The sequence below is a fragment of the Columba livia genome, chromosome 5 (assembly GCF_036013475.1).
Source record: "Columba livia isolate bColLiv1 breed racing homer chromosome 5, bColLiv1.pat.W.v2, whole genome shotgun sequence".
In the NCBI taxonomy this organism is placed as follows: domain Eukaryota; kingdom Metazoa; phylum Chordata; class Aves; order Columbiformes; family Columbidae; genus Columba; species Columba livia.
This window is the reverse complement of record NC_088606.1, coordinates 68,653,260-68,675,004: the sequence shown is the minus strand read 5'-3', so window position 1 is coordinate 68,675,004 and position 21,745 is coordinate 68,653,260. Positions and strand designations below refer to the sequence as shown.

Below are 21,745 nucleotides of genomic sequence, written 5' to 3'. Positions count from 1 at the left end.
TGGGGGGGAGAGCGGCTTCGGCAGCAGCGGGATGGGCCCCTGCTCTGTCACCCTCCCTGGGGCCCCAGGAACACACCCTGCTCTTGCGGAGGGGTAAAAGCCCGGCTCTGACTCCGTCCCCCACAAATATGGCGTGAGGCTGGAAGGTGCCACCTGTTGGGGACATCAACTGGGGCCGGAGAAAAGCCCCGAGCCAGCTCCCTGTGCTCCCCGAGGGCACCAGCCCCTTAGGAAAATTGCCTTCCCTATTATACCAGGCAGTCTCTGACAGTATATTAACTTAATATGTCTTAAATCACAGCAGCCGTAATCAGGTAATAAAATTTTACTGGCAACTCTGGGATTGTTCATGCTGAAACGAAACAAAGGAATGGACAGCCCAGCCCTGGGAAGATGGAGTTTGCTTCTCAGCAGCTTCAAGCTCTCATGAAAGATAAAGGATACCAGGGACAACCAAGATAACACCAGCGTCCTAAACCCCTGACACAACTTCGAAGCCCTCATCTGGCATCATAGATCAGTAACTCCATCAAGACTGACTCTAGGGACGGCTGGATTAATAGATAAACAGCAAGAATGCTGAAAAAACAGGGTTGCTTTGCAAAGTTTTACTAGGGTTAGTACTTGGTAGCGAGGGTGCAAATGATTAGTGGAGTTGTCATGTACGTGAACGACTGAAGGGTTTCAGAACCCGTGTAAAGCCGCATTCGGGGAGCCCGCTTGGGCTGGGACACCGCATGTGCGTGAATATTTGCTCTTGCAGTGCTGTACTTTGTGCCCCAGCCTCTCTCCTCCGTTGGCACAAACCAGCCATGAATTTTATTCGGGATACCCTGCCAGCGTTCCCAAACCTCCCGCCCCCCGGGGCCACTGGTGGGGTGAGACCGGCTGAACTTCGGTCCCCTGGCCGAAGGCTGTGCAGACAGCCGTGCCGGACCCGCAGCCCTTGCTGGACAGCTGCCAAAAATGGGGAAATAACGGCTTAATTTCCCCGGACACGCATCTTCGGTGTCTGCAGGGAGAGCCTTGTGCAGAGAACCCCTTCATCCCGGCCTCCTCCTCCTCCTCCGCCCGCTGCAGGGCTCCGTGCGGCTTCGCTTCCTAACGGGGGCCGAGCTTCCTGCTCTGCCACTTTCCCCACCTGTTTGTCTTAATTGGGCTTAATTAGAAGCTAATTAACCTTCCACATCTGTAAGGGAGCTGAGTGGAGGGAAATGCAAACCAGAGCACTGGTGCCCTCTAGTTTCCCCAGCTGTGAATGTGTTTTTTCCTCTAATAACTGGCTTCCGGCGTGTTTTTGTGCCAGCCCCAAGCCGCAGCGAGGAGGAGCTGCTGCCTCAGTTTGGGGAGCGGGAAAGGAGGAAAAACCCAGCCGGAGGTTTGGGCCAGCGCGCTGCAGAGGCCGAAACCAGCAGCGGGGAGTGAGTTGTGGCCGGTCTCAGGTGTCGCCCGGGGAGCGCTGGGCTGTCAGCGCGGAGCAGCCCTGCCGGTGCGGTCCGTGACCCTCCACCTCGCTGGTGACAAAATTAACTCTTATTGTTAATTACTGTTAGGCTTTGTGCAGGGCGAGCTGCAGCCCTCGGTCTTCCCCACTTCTAGAGGGCAGAAGCGGCCTCGGCCCCGGGGGATCCCGGACATCCCCAGTCCCCGCGGGATTCCTGCACCTAGCCAGGGGGATCCCGGGATCCCAGACTCCGTGGGATCCCTGCACCCAGCGAGGGGAATCCGGGGATCCCTGCCCGCAGCGAGGAGGGATCAGGGGGATCTCTGCACGCAGCCAGGCGGGATCAGGGATCCTCGCACCGTGGGATCCCGGTGCACCGGACTGGGCCCGCAGCCCGTGCGGCGGCCGCGCGGGATCGTACCATTCCCGCCGCGGGGGTCAAGATCGGGTGGGGCCGCGCTGAGGGACCGTCACCCGTCCCGCCGGGCCCCGCGGCACGGAGAGAGCCCTTCCCCTGTCGCCCCGCCGCCGCCCTGCCCTCCCGCCGCGCAGGGACTGGGACAAGGACGGGGACGGCGACACCGCCACCCCCCCCGCGCCCCGCATGGCCTCGCCCGCGGCGCCTGGCGGGGATGCCGGCCCGTTGGCGTGGAGACGCGCGGCGCCTCTGCGGGCTCCTCCCCCGCGGGGCACCCATTGGCGGTGGGCCCGCGCGGAGCGCTTCGTGATTGGCCGATAGTGCCGTCGCTCGGGCCGAGGGGCGTGGCGGGCCGGGGCCGCCGCAGCCCCGTTCATTCATTCCCCCGCCCGCGGGTCCGGCGCGCCGGGGCGGCGGCGATGGCCATGGCGATGCACCGGGCGGCCGGGGGGCACCGCGCCGAGCCGCGCCGCCGCCCCGCTGCCCTCGCAGCCGGCCCGTAACCAGCGGGCTGGGCGGGGGGCCCCATGGGCCGGGGCTAGGCCGGCGGCGGGGGCGATGCGGGCGGCAGGATGCCGCGGCTCCCGGTGAAGAAGCTCCGGAAGCAGCTGAAGCTGCTGCTGCTGCTGGTGCTGCTCACCTTCGCCGTCTGGTTTACCTACCTCCACATCAGCCTGGTGCGCCAGGGCCGCGCCCTGCGCCTTCCCTTCGCCTACGGCAGAGGTAAACGGGCGGGGGGCGGGCGACCCCCCCCTCAACCGGGGGCAGCGCCGGGGGGCCCCTCCCGGCCCATCACCCCGCGGTGCGGGGTCTCGGTGGAGTTTGGCCCCCCACAAGGGTGGTGGGTGCCCCCCGCCGCTCTGGGCTTCCAGAGCATCCCCCAGCGCCGCCGTCACCCCGCGCCCGCGGGGGAGGGACCCCCCGGGAGGGACCCCCGTCCCAACGGCAGCTTTCAGCCGCCATCGCCCGGGCGGGCTTGGGGACAGCGGGACCCCGCGGCGGGCACCTCGGCACTGGCCCCGGCGATGCACCTTCGGGACTGGGGTGAACAGAGGAGCCCCGGGAGGGACCCCGAACCAGCCGGGCGTTTTCCATTCTCCCCCCTTGAACGCCTCTGTCCTCGTTTTTCCGCCCGCCGCCTTGGCTGCGGTGACAAAGAAGGCCATTTATAGCCACTGTCGCTGCTTGGAAGGGGCGAACCCAGCCCTCCCGTCCTTTCCTGACACTTTCTCAGCGCGTGTTTCTCCATCAGAGACAAATCCTGCATCTGCCAGCCTGGGCTGGGACCTGGGGAGCGATCCGGGGTGCTCGGGGGTGTGGTGATCACCCTATGGTTCTGCTTCATGGTTAATTAGGGGCTTCACGGTTTGTTAGGGTAACGGCTGGACTCGATGATCTTGAGAGTCCCTTCTAGCCAAAATTATGACTCTAGGATTAATTGCTGCCAGCTTTACCCTTGCAGACCTCGCTGGGCTGCTCGGATGGTGCAAAACTGCCCGAAACGTTTGCTGGGTGAAACTTGAGCTGTAACGTTTCTGGTTGGACTGAACTCGCCTAGCTGTTTTTGTCCTAAAAAAACAGGAAAGAAATGAGAATTGGTGCTCATTTAGGCAAGCAGCAGCTTTCCTGAGCGGGTCAGAGCGGCTCCTGAGGCTGGCGAAGCCTCCCAGCCGGCAATCCCAAAGTTTCTGGCTGTAGCAGCAGCATGATCCTGCACTTTTTTGGGCCTGATGGTTAAATCAGGGAAATGGGGGCAATGCAAATGGGAGAAGTGGGAAGCGAGGCTGGTTTTGCATCTCGTGGCGGGGGGTGTGTGGGGCTGCGCCGCTTGGTTCCCCTCCGGCTGCGTGGTGATGCTTAATGGAAAAGCCACCAGTTACAGGAGTCTGCCCACCAGCAGCCCCTGTGCCCCGCAGTTATCGGGGTGCTGAGGATGGCCCGGTGGGTAAGTTCTGCTGGGGTTTAGGGTTGCTCCATGGGCCTCTTCCCGAGGAAGCTGGACCTCGCGGGCCGGATCCTGCCCATCGCCGCTGTCCAGGACCAGTCTCCGAGGAGATGCTGCTCCTCGCTCGGGGATTTTCCGTCACCCCTGGGCAAGCCTGTGGCAAAGCTGGAGTTCGGGTCCTGCCGACAGTTGGGTTTGGTTTTGCGGTGTGGTGATGCAGAGGGGTTGGGGGAGGCTGGAGGGGTCTGGTCACACGTAGATGGACCCTGGTCCCAGCAGAGAGCAGAGTGGGGGAGCCAGGGACCTGTTTTAGCTGGAAAAATGTTGGAATTAAAAAAATATACATATCCAAGGAAGAAAAATACATATTCAAGAAAAAGCTTGTTATGAGGATTTGGGGAGAGAGGGAAGGGTTTGCGGCTGAGCAGAGCTGTGCTGGAGGGGCCTCTGCTGTGTCCTGGCCCCAGGTCCCCTCGGGACAGGGGGACACTTGTCCCCAGAGGGACAGGGGTGGCTGGGGGATGTGGGGCTCTGCAGCATCACCACCAGGGTCCAGCTCCTGCAGGTGTCCAACGTTCCCAGGGGACTCTTGGTTTTGACCAGAACCCGCCGCTGAGGATGCTGCCCAGCTTGCGTCAGCTGGCACAGGACGCACGAAGAAAAAGTTAATTACTCATTAAAGGCAGTGTCGCCAAGCAGATGGACTTTCTGCAGGCAGAAGGTGTAGGGCATGAAGGTTTTGGCAGCTCAGGGGGGTGTGAGGTGGGGAGGACCAGCCAAGCAGTGCCGGTGGGGTCTGCGGGGGTTGGGGGGCTCAGTGAAGATGTGGAGGGGATTATTTGGGGCCACCCGTGTCCCCTTGGCCCAGCCAGTGTCACACGTGGAGCTGGAGCATCTGGGGGCTTGGCTGGGAGCCGTGCTGTTGCTACATCCCTGATAGAATAACTCCCCCTTTTCTTATCTTCTACAAGTAGATAATTACCCTTCTCTGCCTAATTGAACACACAGATTCCTCATCTGAAATAATGAGGCCATTACGGTGTTCTCCCGGCTGGAAACTGCGCCGGGTCAATGGGGCGGAAATGCTGGCGTGCCAGGTGGGGAGGGAAAAAGCAGTCAGAAAAAGGAAGAAGGGGGAAAATCTGACAGTGTGACTTTGGAACGGCTCTAGCAGGGGCGCGCTGGTGCTGTTCCGGCGCCGTCGCACCGCGGCCGTGCTTTGGCACTGGGGGTGTTGCTGGTGGCGGGAGGCAGATTTCGGGAGGGGTTTGCAGCGGGGGTGCTGGAGGATGCCAAAGCGGGAGCAAACCCCGCGGGGCGTCTCGGTACCCACGGGCACGGCGCTGCCCGGGTCGTGTGTGTGTGACCCCGTGGGCTTTGGGAGAGGAACCGCTGGTGCGCCGGACCTGCTGGGGTCCAAGCGCCCCCGGAAACGCCCTGGGCCCGCGGCAGCGGTGGCTGCAGCTCTGTTGGGTCGGATGCTCTTCGCTCAGCCCGGCCCGTCGCTGCTGCAGAGCCGTGTCCTTGCCTGTCCCCCACCGCGGACCCGTCCCTCGGGTCTAGCAGGAGGGAGCAGATTTGGGGTGACGCTTTTCCCGTGAGCTGTGGGGGATAAAGCGTCCCTTTGGGACGGAGCGGTTGAGATGGCCACTTTGCTCTTAACTGGGATGCTGAAACACTGCAACCCACAGAGGGTCTCGTCCTTTTGTCAGGGCTGCTGGAGCAGGTGGGGACAAGGATGAGGAGGAGCCCTTTGAAGAGGAAGGGCAGCGGCTCTGTGGGGCTGCTGAGCTGCTTTTCCGTCCCTGCTGGCAGAGGCTGCTGCTTTGGGGTCTGCAAAGGCAAAGATGTGGCTCCTCAAAGGGACAACTTGGCTTTGAACCACCTTGTGGTGGCACCTGTCCCCAGCCCTGCTGCCACCTGTCCCCTGGCATCCGGGGTCCCCAAAAAGGCCCCTTGAAGCCAGGGGAGGTGGGAGCTGCAGGGCTTGGCAGTGGAGTGAAAACCCACAGGAGTCCTGGACATGGGGCAGGGGTACAGTTTTGGCACATGTATCCCTGGTGACGGCAGAAGGAGCAGAGAGCAAAGCATCTGTCCCCCATCGCTCCCCAGCGCGGAGGCTCTTCCAAGACCTGGCAGCTCGAGTCCTTTTAAAACACTAAAAAAAGACATAAAACAACCCGGTAGAAATACTCTCCATCCCCTTTAATGTGAGCATTTGCTGTCAATTAATTTCCTGAGCTGTTTTCCCCCTCTCGGGGCTTCTTTTGAAGTCTCCATTAACTGCAGAGCTGCCGATGCTCCACAGCGAGCCGGGGTCACCTGTCACCCTGCTGCACTGGGGACAAGGCAGGTCTGTGTGGAAGGGGCCTCGGGAAGCCTGGGTGTTGGGTCCCTCGGCTGCTTGGCGCGTCTCCGGCCCGGCCGTGCTGTGCTGGAGCCGAGCAGCTTTGGGAGCGTCCTGGAGGGGACATCGGGGGACCACGGCAGGGACGAGCAGCCGCCTCGAGGTGTTGGTGGCTGGTTGGCTTGGCGGCGGTGGCAGCCAGGGACACGGATGAGAGATGGAGACAGACGGCTGGGTGATGGAGCTGGCCAAGAGCCGGCCGCTGCCCGGCGGGAGCGCGCAGTGCCATGTGCAGAGCACTTCGGGGGCGCTGTGTCTGGGCTGTCCCTGGGTGGCAGGTCTGGGACGGGGCAGGGGAGCGCAGAGCGAGGTCCCGGCGAGCGGCTGCGGAGGGGGCTCGTTAGCAGCGACTGGGAGACGCAGCGTGAGCGAGGGGCATCTCTGCCTGCCGGAGGTTTGGAAGGGCTCCAGTGAGCTGCAGAGCAGCCCCGGCTCCGAAGCAGCCAAAGAAAGGGGCTGTGTTCGGGTGAGGCAGCGGGCGGGAGAGGAAGAGGAGGGCGGAGGAGGCAGGAGGAGCCGCTGAAAGGCTCTCTGTGCTCGTGGAGGGGGCGGCACTGGGGGGTTGTGTGATCGGGACAAGGGGAGCTCGTCACCCTGCGCCAGGCAGTGGGTTGGTGCTCGGTCCCTGTCCCGTGTTCCCATCCTGAGGACACCCGCAGCTCATTGTCCAGGGGCTGCGGTGACCCACAGTGGGTCTGTGTGATGGCGGGAGCATCTCCTGACCCCCTGCACGGCTCCAGAAGCATCGGTGGTGGGAAGAGCTCTCAGCGCATCCCTGCCGAGCATCCTCGAATGATGCTGTCCCCGGGCCAGCACGTCCCTTGTGTCCTCCAGACCTCCCCCCATCCCCTCGGCCCCACCACCCGCCTTTCTGCCGCTCTCGCTGCTCCTTGAAAAAGCACAAGAGGCAAATGAGCAGAATTGGAGCACGGTGGTGCTGGCCGTGCATCCCGGGCTGGGCACGGCTCACAGACCGGCCCAGAGGACGCGGAGGAGGAAACCACACTGGGAAAAGCCCGAATCCCCCTCTCCCCACACTGCTCGCTCCCTCCTCCTCTCACACCCCTGACTGCTCCTCTCTTGCAGGAGGAGGCTCAGACAAAGGGGCTCAAGCGTTTGGGGCAGCAAAGCGACGCTGGTGGGTTTGAGGTGCTGGCCTTTTGTCCCCCCACCAAGGGGTGCTTATTTCCCATTCCCACACAGGCTAATGAGTGTCTGGGTGCTTGGCTCAGGCTGCCCTTGACTTTCCCAGCCAGTGTTTAAATTGCAGGGGGATGAACGTTGGCAGAGAAGCCTGGAAGGCTTTTCCAGGTCTTTGCTGGCGCTTTGGCTCCTCCTGGCATGGGGATGCCGCTCGGAGCGAGCGCTTGTCTCCCCACGACAGGGTTTTGTGGGGACACATGAACTGAGTCTGTCAGAGTAGCCATGGCGTTTCACTGAGATGTGAAACAGAATCACAGATGGTTTGAGTTGAAGGGACCTTCCCAGTCCCCCCTGCCATGAGCAGGGACACCTTCACTAGCTCAGGTTGCTCAGAGCCCCATCCAGCCTGGCCTGGGATGTCTCCAGGGATGAGCAACCCAAGCAGGGAGCACAGGCTCCTCCTCATGGCCCCGACTGACGCACAGATCGTTGCGGGGGGAATAACGCTGTCCCCAGCGCTCTGCTGGAGCAGCAGCATCTGCAGCCTCAGTACAGCCGGGATCGGCTTTATCTGCACGGCTGTGCTGGCAGGAGCATCCGGCAGTGACGGGGGACAGGGAGAGGAGGAGGCAAAGGGAGGGTGCTGGGTCCCATCCTGCTCCTCCCTGCAGGGCTCCCGTCACCTGCTGTGGGGATGCGGGGTGGAGGAATGGAGGGATGCGGGATGGAGGGATGCAGGGATGCGGGGTGGATGGATGGAGGGATGGAGGGATGCGGGGTGGAGGGATGTGGGATGGAGGGATGCAGGGATGCGGGGTGGAGGGATGCAGGGATGCGGGGTGGAGAGATGCGGGATGGAGGGATGTGGGGTGGAGGGATGGAGGGATGGAGGGATGCGGGGTGGAGGGATGGAGGGATGCGGGGTGGAGGGATGGAGGGATGCGGGGTGGAGGGATGCGGGGTGGAGGAATGGAGGGATGGAGGGATGCGGGGTGGAGGGATGGAGGGATGCGGGGTGGAGGGATGCGGGGTGGAGGGATGGAGGGATGCGGCATGGAGGGTTGCAGGCGAAGCCGGGGAGGAGTGCAGGGGGAACCAAAGCTGCCAGGAGCAGCCGGGGCTGCCGGGCTGCAGAAGGGCCGGAGCAACAGAAGGGGCTTCAGAGCTGAGTTTCCTGTCCCCGCGCTGGGGACGCGGGGTCTGTGCTGCCATGTCCCAGGTGCCGCTGGTTGTGGCCGCTGAATGCTGATGGCACGGGAGGCGTGTGGCGGTGGCTCCGTCTGACCCCGATTCCGGGGTGTCCGTCCAAAGCATAAGAGACCCAGCTGCTGTGGCAGGGAAAGGGGATGTGCCCTCCCCAAAAAACGAGTACCTTTTCTAAGTGTGCACCGTTCCTGTGGGGATGCTGGTTATTTTAGTGCTGGGAAGGAAGTGTGTTTTCAAGTGAGCTGTCCCTCAAGAGCGGGAGGAGATGGTGGGAGCTGCAGGGGGTGCTGGGGTTGGGAGTAATTAACACAGCATGTGGTAATGAAGTTGTGTGCGGGGCTGTTAGCCAGGCCTGCGGTGGTGCCGTTGGTGTGGGGCTCGGGGGTTTGGGGACAATATGTCTGCGGGTTTGTTCCCCTGTCCCTCTCTGCCGGGAGCATTGGCTGGGGCAGCACCTGCATGTCCCCATGCCGGGTGAGGGGTGTCCCAGAGAGGAGCAGCACTGGGATGGGGACACGGGCGGTGTCTGGGTGTCATCCCGTCCTGCTCCCCGCAGATGGCGAGCGGCCCGGGGAGGTGACGAGTCCCGGCAGGCGGCCGGCGGCGCAGGCAGCGGCACGGCGCGGCAGGGCCGAGGACTCCAGCGAGAGCCGCGAGGATGAGCCCATGGTAACGGGGGACAGGGAGGGACCCGGGGTCACTGGTCCCGGTCCCCTGCCCAGCTCACAGCCACCACAGCAGCTCTGGGGGTGGAGGGGGCACAAGCTCTGGTTCTGCTCAGTGACCCTGAGGTGGATCAAAAACTCCCCAATGTCCCACGGACACCGGTGGTGTTGTCCCTTTACCCACGGACACCGGTGGTGTTGTCCCTTTACCCACGGACGCCGGTGGTGTTGTCCCTTTACCCACGGACGCCGGTGGTGTTGTCCCTTTACCCACGGACGCCGGTGGTGTTGTCCCTTTACCCACAGACACCGGTGGTGTTGTCCCTTTACCCACGGACGCCGGTGGTGTTGTCCCTTTACCCACGGACGCCGGTGGTGTTGTCCCTTTACCCACGGACACCGGTGTTGTCCCTTGGGGAGCAGAGCAGCATCCCGCTGCCTCCCCCCACGAGCGGATGTAGCGATCGCTCCTGCTCTTTTGGGGACAGAGCCCAAAATATTCCATTTCCAGCCGCCTGGCAGAGCACTGAGCATTTTGGATGAACAGAAAACTCACTGTTCTGGAGAAGTTTCTCCCCTCAGCAGGGGAAGGGAAGTGAGTTTAGCTGGAACATCTGGAAGCTGCTCCCCAGGCCGCCTTGCCAAGGCTTTCCTGCCTGCCCGTCCCTGTTTCCCTCGCTGTTCCCCTCGGTTCAGCAGTGCTTGGTGTCCGACATGAGACGTTGGGATCTGGGGATCCCTGTGGGGGCGTGGGGCCGACCCAACCCCTGTGCCCCCTGTTCCCGCAGAGCGAGGGGCAGGACCTGGATGGCTGGTTTGCCCGAGGCCCCGACCGGCCCCCCCCGCGCCCCCTCAACCTGACCCGGCAGCCCCTGCCCTGGAGCCAGCAGGTGGGTGGTGACGGGGAGACGGTGCAGGAGGGGTCCTCCGAGCAGTCACCCACCTGTCGGTGGGTGCCCCGTGTCCCTGCAGCTCCAGAGCTGCCTCCAGCGTCCCCCTCGTGCTCTGTGTCACTGTCCCAGGGCTCTGCCTGGTCCCGGTTGCATGAGGATGAGCTCCTGGGGGTCGTGTCAGGGTGTCAGCCCCTCCTGAGCCTGTGAGGGGACAGGGGGACATCTGGCCGCATGTCCCCTCCAGATGGTCCATCCTGGCGCTGGTGGGATGGGTGAAGGACAGGGTCGGGTTTTGGTGCTGTACACAGACAGCCTCTCTTGTCCACGTGCGCAGCAGCAGGAGGGCTGTGTCCCGGGGCTGGCATTGTCACCCTGGGGCTGGCACAGGGCTGGTAGCTCGGGCCCTCTGCGGTGTCACTGCAGGAGAGCCAGGGCCGGGTGACGTCCGGGGGGTGGGACACCCGCGGATCCGCCTGCCCTGGTGCTGTCCCTGGGGGGACACGCGCGAGGACCCCCTGGCCCCATCCCGTCCCGCAGTACAAGGGGAAGGCCAACCTGCACGTGTTCGAGGACTGGTGTGGGGGGGCCGTCCGGCACCTGCGCAAGAACCTGCACTTCCCACTCTTCCCACATGTGAGTGCCAGCCAGGCAGGGTGCTGTGGGTCCCTGTGGGGTGCTGTGGGTCACTGTGCGTCCCCAGGGGGTGCTGTAGGTCCCTGAGGGGTGCCGTGGGTCCCCACGGGTGCCTGCAGGGTGCTGGGTGTCCCTGAGGGGTGCTGGGTGTCCCTGAGGGGTGCTGTGGGTCCCCATGGCTTGCTGTGGGTCCCTGAGGGGTGCTGTGGGTCCCCATGGCTTGCTGGGTGTCCCTGAGGGGTGCTGTGGGTCCCCATGGCTTGCTGTGGGTCCCCGTGTCTTGCTGTGGGTCCCCATGGCATGCTGTGGGTCGCTGAGGGGTGCTGTGGGTCCCCATGGCTTGCTGTGGGTCGCTGTGGGTCCCTGCTGGCTCTGGGCTCAGTCCCTGGCAGGTAACTCCCAGCAGAGCGGTGTTGGAGGGAGCGGTGAGTGGCGATGGGACCTCCCTGTTCCCTCTGGTGCTGGGGACCCCAGGGTGACCGGGAGGAGGTGGGATGGTGACACTGGTGCTCGTGAGCCTGGGCATGAACTCTTCGTGTCCCCGTGTCCCCTGCAGACCCGCACCACGGTGAAGAAGCTGGCTGTGTCACCCAAGTGGAAGAACTATGGGCTCAGGATCTTTGGCTACATTCACCCCTTCAAGGATGGTGAGTGCTGGAGCCCCTTCTCCTGCAGCAGCGTGGGGAAGCTGCCTCCTTCCCCCTTCTGGGGCCACACGAGGACACAATGGCTCTTGGGGACAGTCCCCAAGCCCTGGCTCCCACTAGGAGGGGCTTCCCGGAGCAAAGACCCTCTTCCCTGGTTGCTTCGAAGGGAGGCGAAGCCTTGATCCCATCAGGACGGAGCCACATTTGGGGTCCGGGTGGCCCCATCACCCCTGTCTCTCTGTCCACGATTCCCGTCCCACACGAGGCACCGGCTGGGCCCACGTTCCCGGCGCTGCAGGATCTCTCCCTGGTCACCTTCTCCTTTGCTCCGCAGGGGATTTCCAGTTTTCTGTGGCATCGGATGACAATTCCGAGTTCTGGCTCAGCTCGGACGAGAGCCCGTGCAACGCGCGGCTGGCTGCGTTCGTGGGCAAGGTGTGCGCCGTCGTCCTCATCCCCCCGCCTGTCCCCAGCCAGCGGTGCTTGGCTCGCACTGCGAGCGTCCCCCCTCAGTGCCGCTCTCCTGGTGTGCCGATACCCATCCGAGTGCCTCCTGGGGGCCCCCAGCGCCCAGTTAACCATGTCCCAAACCCAAGGCTGCTCTTCAGCTACCACAAATTCTCCTTTGTACAAGTCTCTCTGCTGCAGCAGCTCTCAGAGGCAATGTGCAGTGTCCCTACGTGACTTTGCCCCTGGTTCGCTTGGCCCCGGGTGTCCCCGGTGCTCTCACAAGTCCCTCTTCCCTCCCCAGCTGGGCACTGAGTGGACGGCGCCGGGGGAGTTCACCAAATTCAGCTCCCAGGTGTCCAAGCCCCTGCGGTGAGTGCGTCCTGGATGGGGGGAGACGGGGGACATGGAGCTGCTGGTTCCCCATGGCCCGTCTCAGGGATGGGGGAGATGGAACTGCTGGCCCCATGCAGCCCCGTTCCCTCTTCCCTGGGGGACACCAGGGCCACCCTCCCTGCCCAAAGGGGCTCTGGGCTGGGCAGCAGTGGGACCACCCGTGTCCCCAGGGCTGGGGGTGCTGGGGCGCAGCCACCTCTGAGCTGACGAGGTGGGGACAGGGTTCCCCCTGATCTCCCGAAGCTCCTCAGCAGCGGTGGGGGATCAGACCCCCATCACGCCGCCCCAGGAAGGTTTAGCCATGTGTGAGCAGGACAGAGAGGGTTTCCCGAGATGTTCCCCTGGCAGGAGCTCCGTGGCGTGGTCCAGTGGTGGTTTCTAACCGGCCCCTTCCCTCCCCGCAGCCTCATGGCCTCCAGACGTTACTACTTCGAGCTGCTCCACAAACAGGACGACCGAGGCTCGGACCACGTGGAAGTTGGTGTGAGTGAATGTCCCCAGCGTGGGCTCCGTCCAAGGCTTGTCCTGGCAGGAGCCGGTGCCAGGGCTCTTCCTGACGCACGTTAAAACGCTTTACGTGTCCCCTCTTTACGTGTCCCCTCCCTCCTCTGTCCTCCCGGCCCCTGCAGAGCAGCAGGTGGAGGGGACAGGGGGACATGTCCCCTGGGGGCTCCTGCCCGGAGGTGCCCGTTCCTGGGGCCAGGAGTACCCGGAGGTGTCAGAGCAGAGCGGGGCTCCCCAGACACCTGGCTGGCTCGTGTCCCCGTGTCGGAGTGGGAGGGACGCCGGGATGATGGAGGGGGTCCCTTTCTCCTTATCCCTCAGGGACGCCCTTGGTTTCAGATGGGACCCCCCTGCTCTGGAGCTGGGCTGTCTCTGGGAGGGGAAGGTGTTGGCTCCTTAGCAAAGGTTTCCTCTCTCCCAAGCGCTCATTAATCACTGGAGCCACCCTGGTGCCAGCAGAGCTCAGGGGCTGCCAGCACCCTCCCTCCTCCTCCTCGCCCACCTCGCCCTGCTCTAGCCCATCTCCCATCTCCCGATAAGATCTGCGTTTTGTGAAAAACAAATACATGGGGGAGATGTATTTTTGCTGGAGGGGGGAAACCTTTCAGATGTGCAGAAAGAAACAACAACAAAGCAGGACCCTGGTGCATCTGCGCCTGCGGGTGTTGATGCCTTGTCAGGACAAAGGCTCCAGACCTGCGTGTAAAATGCAGGTGGTTAAATGGGTGTGGGAGCTGTGAGACCCCCCAGGCCAATGCGAACTGGCCCTGTCTGCTGTCACCGTGTGTCACGCAGGGTCTGTCTGCTCCCTGTCCCTCCGTGCGGGGCTGGGATCAGCGCGGGCGCCTTTCTGGAGCCGGGGATGCTGAAGGGCTGGGGTGCAGCTGCATCCCAAGCCTCTGCCCCTCACACTCACCCTCCATCCCCTTTTATTTTTCTCCAGTGGCGAGTTTTCCTCCCCAGCTTGAAGTTTGAAGTGATCGACTCCTCCTACATCTCCCTGTACACGGGTAAGGGCCACGCGTGGCACTGCAGCGAGATCCCGGGAAGTCAGATCCCAGGGGAAAATCCACACCCCTGAGTCCCCAGAGCTGCCGTGGGGTGTCAGGGGCTGCGATGGGGGGGTGATGCTGGGGCTGTGCTGTGACCCTCTGAAAACAGGATGCGGAGGTGACATGTGACAGAAACAGCTCTCCTGGTGCTCCAGCCTCATCCCTGGCCCCTCAGCCCGGCCCTGAGTTATGAGGAGCTGTCGTGTGAGCGGGGATGGATGGCGCAGGGTTTAATTAAATCTATAGATCTTCTGTTTCCTGCCCTGGCCCTGGCAGCACCTAAGGACTTGATAGATGGGTCCTGCCCCCGCGCTCGCTGCGCCGGGGGACCGGCCATCAAACACACCCGGGAAGGTGTCGATACAGCAGGAGGGGCCGGGCAGCAGGCGGGATCGATGGGAGAAGAGGTCTGGAGGAGGATTGCTGGTTGATGCAGCTGCCCGTGAGATGGATGACATGCAGATAAATTCTAGCCACACTCTGTCAGCGCTGGAGAAGCTCTTTCCAGTTCTCTTTCCCACTTGCACAGCAGCATCCCGGGGCGAAGCCACTTCCCTCATGGGGACCCCATCCCCGTGGCAGGGGCGCACCAGCAGCGCATGAGCATCTTCCCTTCCCTTCCCTTCCCTTCCCTTCCCTTCCCTTCCCTTCCCTTCCCTTCCCTTCCCTTCCCTTCCCTTCCCTTCCCTTCCCTTCCCGTTCCCGGGGTGCAACCCGGCTTTGGGGACATCTGGAGAGCCTTTCCCTGCTGCAGACAGAGAACACAAGGCTGGGAAAGGGGCTCCTGTGTGGCCCCTGGGCAGGAGCACCCGTGGGCGCTGGGACAGGCGGCTCTGAGTGTGGCCACAGTGACCGGAGCAGGGTGACCTCCCTCAGGAGGGCCTGGGGGGTGGTTGGTGGCCAAGGCCGATGTGCCACCCTCGTCCCTGAGCAGCCGCCAAGCCCAGCTCACCTGTGTTCACCTGCACCTCCACGGGGAGAGCGTTGGCGGCTCAGTTCCCGTATCCTTGGGAGGTAAAACCCCCAGCCCCTGTCCCTGGGCGAGATGAGCGATGCTGAGGACAGCTGTACCCTTGAAATCTTGGTGCTCATTAGCTGATGGCAGTAATCATTAGGCTGATTAGCCAGGGGGTCTGCCATTGTGCAAACACATTGGCTGCCCTGTCCCCCAGTGGCAGGAGGAACCCCCGATCCTGAGCCCCTCCAGGAGGGACGGTGGGGTTGGAGGTGCCACCTCAGGGGACGCTCTGGGACAACGTGTGCCCCTGGGGCTCAGCTCTGTCCCGTCCCCACGCAGACGAGGCGTCCCTGAAGATGAACCATGTGGAGCACATCCCGCAGAGCCCGGCCAGCCACAGCGGCGGCCGCCTCTGGGACGCGCACGGGGCCGACATGCTGAGACCCGACCCCAGGGACACCTTCTTCCTCAGTAAGGGGCTGGGGCCGTGTCCCTGCGCGGCCCGGGCGGAAATCTGGGAGGGAAGAAGGCATGACCTGGCTGTCACAGGCACCCCGAGCATCCCTCCTGCCTTCTACCCAGCTCTGGGGTGGCGGACACCTCTGCTGGGGACTGCAGGGGACAGGCTGGGACGGTTTGGGCACAAAGGGTGAGGTGGGCCGGGCTGTGGGGGTGGCAGGGGACAGGCTGTGGGGGTGGCAGGGGACAGGCTGGGCTGTGGCAGGGGACAGGCTGGGCTGTGGCAGGGGACAGGCTGGGCTGAGCCACCGCCGCCTCTCGCCAGCCCCCGCGATCGAGCCGTCCCGCGTGGAGAACGTGCTGGTGCCCTGCGCCTACAGCCCCAGCTACGTGGTGAAGGATTTCCCCATCGCCCGCTACCAGGGCCTGCAGTTCGTGAGTGTCAGCTGGGACAGGGTCACGCTCCCGCGGGTGACAGTGGGAGATGGAGCACTCTGCCCCCGCCCCAGGGCATGGCTGCTCCCCTCTGCTTAAAATCCAGAGGAAAGTGTCCCTGGGTGGAGGATCAGGCTGAGCTTCCCCAGCTTGGCCCGAAAGGGCTGGGGTTAACGCACAGTGGGGTGTTTGAGGCGCTGGGGGTCACCTCGGCGTTGAGGGGCCACCCTGGTGGCCGCGGGTCCATGGCTCCTGGTGTCCCCGCAGCGAGCCTGCCCCTGTCCGCAGGTCTACCTCTCCTTCGTGTACCCCAATGACTTCACGCGCCTCACACACATGGAGACGGAGAACAAGTGCTTCTACCGGGAGTCCCCCCTCTACCTGGAGAAGTGAGTGTGGGGGTGCTGTGTGGTGGGAGGGGGGCAGTGTCCACAGGGAGCTGCAAAGGTGGTGCTGGGATGCTGCGTCCTCAGCTGTGTGTGCCCAAGCTCGGTCCCCGCGGCAGGGCCACCCCGGGCTGGCTCCAGGCCCGTTCCTGGGCACGCAGCAGCCTGAGCCCTGGCAGTGCTCCCAGCTCCGGGCATCCAGCTGTGCCCGGGCAGCTGTTCCTCCCTGGCGCGGGCGGGCTGGCGTGTGTGCGGGCACGTCGCGCCGTGCGGGCCCCTCCCTTATCTGCGGGACCTCATCTTTCCTCGCTGTCTCCCAGGTTTGGTTTTTACAAGTACATGAAGATGGATGAGGAGGAGGAGGATCCGCGCCAGCGCGCATTCCTGTTCCTGGGCGCAGACAGTGAGTCACCCACCACTCTCTCCCGGCAGCCGGCAGGGCTGAGCGTGGCATCCCGCCCACAGCCCCCGCTCGGGGACACGGCTCCGGGGTGTCCCCAGCCGTCCGGGGCTCGGGGGGCTGCGCAGTGCTTGTCTCCCAGCAGCCCCATGCACTCTGCCGTCGCACATCCCGCTGGCTCAGCCCCGAAGCCTCCGGCAGGTTCATCTCTTGCTGGAGACCAGTTCGGTGTCCTTGTTCCGGGCCAGCCACTGCAGGGCTGTGCCGGCCGGGACCCTTGGGGTGACAGGACAAGGGGAAACGGCCTCAAGGAGAGGTTGAGGTTGGATCTAGGGAACAATTTCTTCCCCAAAGGGCTGTGGGGCATTAGAACAGGCTGCCCAGGGCAGTGCTGGAGTCACCAGCCCTGGAGGGGTGGACAGACGGACATGAGGTTCTCAGGACATGGGACAGGGACAGGGTGGGTTATGGTTGGACTCCATGATCTGGAGGGGCTTTTCCAACATAAACAGTTCTGTGATTCTATGGTGTTTATCTCTGCCCTTACTCCCCAGATTTCCTGGAGGATGAGGATGAGGAGGAGGAAGGGGTGGACAGCCCGGAGCCCACAGACCCAGCTCCCCATGCCAAGAAGAGCTTTGGGCCGGTACCCAAGGGGAAGGAGGCGCCGCTGGTCACCAGGGCTGACAGGGATGACCTGGACTATGACAGCTTTGGGCAGCGGCAGGGCCGGGCCGAGGACAGCACACCCGGGCAGGCGGGGGCATGGAGCCTGGCCAGCGCCAGCCCGGTGACCATCCCTGTCCCCGCGGGGGACACGGACCCCGCGCCCCAGCAGCTCCGTGGGCGGGTGCTCAGCTGGTTACCACAGGATCCCATCAAGGGCGAGGAGGATGAACTGGGGCTGCTGGCATCTCCCAAGCGTGCCGGGGCGCTGAGCATCCAGCCCCACCTCTCTGCTCCCATCTTTGGTGGCAAAGCCAAAGCGCCGGGTCCCAGCAAGGCTGCAGCACCCAGGGAGGACAAAAAGCCCCAGAAAGCCCCGGAAAAGGTTTACATAACCAGGCTGCAGCCAGGGAAGCGCAAAGCCCCGGCCCAGGAACCAGCCTTCCCCGGCATCTTCCTCTACCCCAAGGCTCTGAGGAAGGTCCATCTCCGCTCCAGGGCCCCCCAGAAACACCCTGTGGCCCCCAGCAAGCTCCGGGCCCCCCCTGGCCGCCACAGCCCCTGGCTTCTCAGCACCATCTCCAGGGACAGGGACCCTGCCCGGCGCCACGGCAGCAGGAGGTGGGAGCGTCTGTCCCGGCTGGCGATGGAGCGGCGGGGGCTGCCCGGCCTCCTGGCCCTGGGCACCGAGGGGCTCTTCAGCCAGGAGACTCGCGAGGACACGACGCCTGCCCTGGGCAAGACAGCGGCCACTGCCGATTACAACTCGTCTGAGGCCACCCGCTCGGAGGGGACGCGGGTGACGTCCTTTCTGAAGATGTCGGAAACAACCGCGTCCCAGCAGGAGGAGGGAAAGGGCCCGGAGGAAGGGGAGGAGGAGGAGGTGTCAGACTACAGCTACGAGGCTGGGGAGCTGCAGCCAGGCTGGCTGGAGGACTCCATCAACTGGCAGAGGACGTTCAGCGTCAGCTCGGTGGACTTCGAGCTCCTGCGCTCTGACTGGAACGACCTGCGCTGCAACGTCTCGGGCAACCTGCAGCTGAGCGAGAGCGAGGTGGTGGACGTGGTGGCCCAGTACATGGAGAAGCTCAATGAGAAGAACGGCGGGTAGGGGGACACGGGTGGGAGGTTGGGGGGACGTTTCTTCGCCTGCTGGGCTCCTTGGGGCTGGGTGAGCTGGATGGTGGGGAGCAGCGCTTGCAGTGAAGGTGCTTCCAAGTGCTTCTCCTTGCCCCGCAGCATCTACACCCTCCTGCGGATCGTCAACGTGGAGAAGCGCCGGGACACGGCACGGGGGAACCGGTACTTGCTGGAGCTGGAGCTGGCGGAGCGGGGCCAGCGCACGGTGCGGCTCTCCGAGTACGTCTACGTCCTCCTGCACCAGGGCCAGCGGGACAACAGCGCCGAGGCCAATGCCGAGGGGCCTGCCCCGGGGGCCACCGAGCAACCCCCTGGCACCTGGAGCGTCCCCTACGGCAAACCCGTCCTGTGCCGGCCCCTGCGGCTCAGCTGGCGGCAGGACGTCATGGTGCACTTCGTGGTGCCCGGTAGGTGACGGCAGGACGTGTCCCTGCTGCTCCCTCTGCATCCTCCGGCGGGAGGAGGGTGATCCTGGGCTGGCCTGGGGCGTGAGGTTCTCTCTTCTCATAAGGACGTGAGGAAATGGCCTCAAGTTGTGCCAGGGGAGGTTTAGGTTGGATATTAGGAGAAATTTCTTCCTGCAGAGCGTTGTGAAGCACTGGAAAAGGCTGCCCAGGGCAGTGGTGGAGTCACCATCCCTGGAGGGGTTTTATGTGGAGATGAGGTTCTCAGGGGCATGCTGTATAGGTGGCCTTGGTGGTGTTAACGGTTGGACTCAATGACCTTGAGGGTCTCTTCCAACCAAAACGATTCTGTGATGGTCTGAGATGCTGAGGTTCTCCCTCCTCAGAGTCATGTTAGTTTGGGTGGGGACGGGGCTGCTCTGGGACCCCGCGGTGACCTGAGGGACGTTTCTGGCTGTGTCCGGCAGTGAAGAACCAGGCCCGCTGGGTCCAGCAGTTCATCTCCGACATGGCCCACCTGTACGGGGCCACCAAGGATGCCAACTTCAACGTCATCCTGGTGGACTTTGACAGCGACGACATGGACGTTGAGAAGGCCCTACGGGATGCCAGGCTGCCCCGGTAACCCCTCCATGAGCTCTGGTCTCACCCTGCTCCCGCTGGGGGTCTGCAGGGCTCCTCATGGCAGGATGTGCCATCCTCATGGCGGGATGTGCCATCCTTGTGGTGCTCGCACAACCCACTGTGAGCTCTACCTCACCATGCCTCTCCTCCTCTTTTTGGGGATTTAAATGTGTTTCCTACACGGAGGAGCCGGGGATGCAGAAACCTCCTTGGCAGGAGCTGTAGGCACCTGACCCCTTCCCGAGGACGTCTCCTGTCCTCGCTGGTGTCCCTGTCCCCTTGGCTGTGTCCCTCTCAGTCACCAGCACCGACCACCCTGTCCCCTCCCCAGGTACCAGTACCTGCGGCGCACGGGGAACTTCGAGCGCTCGGCTGGGCTGCAGGCTGGCGTGGACACGGTGGAGGTGAGCGGACAGGACCCGGCCCTGGCCGCGGCGGCTCTCCCGTCCCCCTGACCCTCCGCCGGTGTCTGTCCCCTCGCGCAGGACGGGCACAGCATTGTGTTCCTCTGCGACCTGCACATCCACTTCCCCGCCAACATCCTGGACAGCATCCGCAAGCACTGCGTGGAGGGACGGCTGGCCTACGCGCCCATCGTCATGCGCCTGGGCTGCGGCAGCTCCCCGAGGGAGCCCAACGGTGAGCCCGTCCCCTCGCCGCGACGCCCGTCCCGCTGGAAATGTCCCCACTTGCCCCAGGGGGCTGTGGTTTGGTTCACAGCTCTGCAGGGAGGAAGATGAGGGTGGGTCGGGTTTGCTCTTAGGTGGGATTTGAGCCCAAAAGCGATTGAGGCGCGGTGGGTGCGATGTCCCCAAAACTGGGCTGTCACCTGGTGCACCCCCATGGAGCTATGATGGGACTGGGGTGGGGACGGGGCGTTCCTGTGGCTCCCCTGTGGCAGAGGGGACACCCTGGGGACTTGGGGTCCCCCTGCACCCCTCACCTCATCGCTCTTTGCCCCAGGCTACTGGGAGGTGAATGGCTTTGGCCTCTTCGGCATCTACAAGTCGGACTTTGACCGTGTGGGAGGGATGAACACGGAGGAGTTCCGGGACCGCTGGGGCGGGGAGGACTGGGAGCTCCTGGACAGGTGAGGCTGGGAGGACTGGGAGCTCCTGGATGAGAGGACTGGGAGCTCCTGGATGGGAGGACTGGGAGCTCCTGGATGGGAGGACTGGGAGCTCCTGGATGGGAGGACTGGGAGCTCCTGGATGAGAGGACTGGGAGCTCCTGGATAGGAGGACTGGGAGCTCCCGGATGGGTGGGACTGGGAGGACTGGGAGCTCCTGGATGGGTGAGACTGGGAGGACTGGGAGCTCCTGGATGGGTGAGACTGGGGGTCCTGGCACCACCAACCCCCCAAGCAGGCCCTGTGGATTTGGGAACATCCCCTGGGACAGCCATTGTCCCCTCCCTCCAGCTGGCTTATGGCTGGGGCGGCGAAGGGGCAAAGCCCCTTTAGGAGGGGGGACATTAGGAGGCCCACATCTGCCCCCGAGCGTGTCCCCCTGAGCATGTCCCCATCTGGCCGCAGGGTCCTGCAGAGCGGGCTGGAGGTGGAGCGCTTGCGTCTCAGGAACTTCTACCATTACTACCACTCCAAGCGCGGCATGTGGAACGCCCGCAGCAAGAAGCCCCCCAAGGACTAGCACCCCGAGCCCGGCCACTGACTGCCCCGCGCCCGGAGCCAGGTCACCGCGGTCCTCGGTTGTCCCCAGCCTCCGCCGCCACGCTCGGTGCTGGCACGGAGGGCGCCCGTACGCAAACCGCGGTCATTTTGGGGAGGGGGGAGTGGGGAGGGTGAAAGTGGGTGGTGATTTTTTTCTTAAGGGTCTAATTTCTTAGTCAGAAATGAATTTATTAACTCATTAGCAGCAGGGCAAGGGGCATCCTGCGGTCGGAGGATAAGGCCTCCGTGGTGGTCCCAGGGCTGGGGGTGCCTGCATTCTGCTGGCTCTGCAGCCCTTCTGTTGGGTCATCCCCCAAAACACACCCTGTCCCCGTGCCAGGCCGGGAGCTGAGCCCCATTTTTGGAGGTGTGAGCCCCTGGGGCTGCCCAAACCCTCCTGCCCCGTCCCAGGCAGCCCCTGTGAATGGGAGCAGGGGTTCAGCTCTGCCCTGCCCCTCGGGGACGTGGGGACACGCTGCTGTGACCCCGCGGGGACATGGTGACACGCTGCTGTGACCCCGTGGGCCCCATGGCGGGACGGGCTGGCATTGCCTGTGCCCAGGGAAACTGGGGTGGGCTGGGAAAGGGCAGAGCCCGGAGCCGGTACGGGAGCAGGGGAGAGCAAACGATGTTTCCAAGCTAATTTCTGTGAAATTATGAAGTAGGAAGCTGTTTTCAGGAAGTTTTGTCTGTTTGGGGATTTTTTTTTATTCTTAAAAAATAAAATCGATGTCTTGGCTGGGATTCGCTCCCCCTCCATCACCTCGTGCCGTGGCAGGGACGCGGTCCCCAGCAGCACAGGCG

At 63.7% G+C, this 21,745-nt stretch overlaps 1 protein-coding gene across 1 annotated transcript; it reads left to right on the top strand.

Moving 5' to 3' along the window:
• The first annotated feature begins 2,272 nt into the window (after window positions 1–2,272).
• On the top strand, window positions 2,273–21,685 carry B4GALNT4 (beta-1,4-N-acetyl-galactosaminyltransferase 4). Its single transcript, XM_065065693.1, has 20 exons — window positions 2,273–2,585; window positions 9,120–9,232; window positions 10,017–10,118; window positions 10,659–10,754; window positions 11,311–11,401; window positions 11,736–11,836; window positions 12,153–12,220; window positions 12,649–12,727; window positions 13,692–13,758; window positions 15,098–15,229; window positions 15,543–15,652; window positions 15,941–16,041; window positions 16,359–16,441; window positions 16,993–18,211; window positions 18,344–18,651; window positions 19,116–19,269; window positions 19,604–19,676; window positions 19,758–19,911; window positions 20,236–20,362; window positions 20,807–21,685. Exons 1-20 carry the CDS (start codon window positions 2,435–2,437, stop codon window positions 20,919–20,921), a joined length of 3,444 nt encoding a protein of 1,147 aa, XP_064921765.1. The 5' UTR covers window positions 2,273–2,434; the 3' UTR covers window positions 20,922–21,685.
• The last annotated feature ends 60 nt before the right edge of the window (window positions 21,686–21,745 follow it).

Bases quoted from the DNA above. Each gene is read 5' to 3' on its own strand.
- B4GALNT4 (XM_065065693.1), top strand. From the start codon at position 2,435: ATGCCGCGGCTCCCGGTGAAGAAGCTCCGGAAGCAGCTGAAGCTGCTG. The intron at 9,233-10,016 runs GTAACGGGGGAC...CTGTTCCCGCAG, and splicing joins GCCGCGAGGATGAGCCCATG to AGCGAGGGGCAGGACCTGGA. The intron at 16,042-16,358 runs GTGAGTGTGGGG...GCTGTCTCCCAG, and splicing joins TCCCCCCTCTACCTGGAGAA to GTTTGGTTTTTACAAGTACA.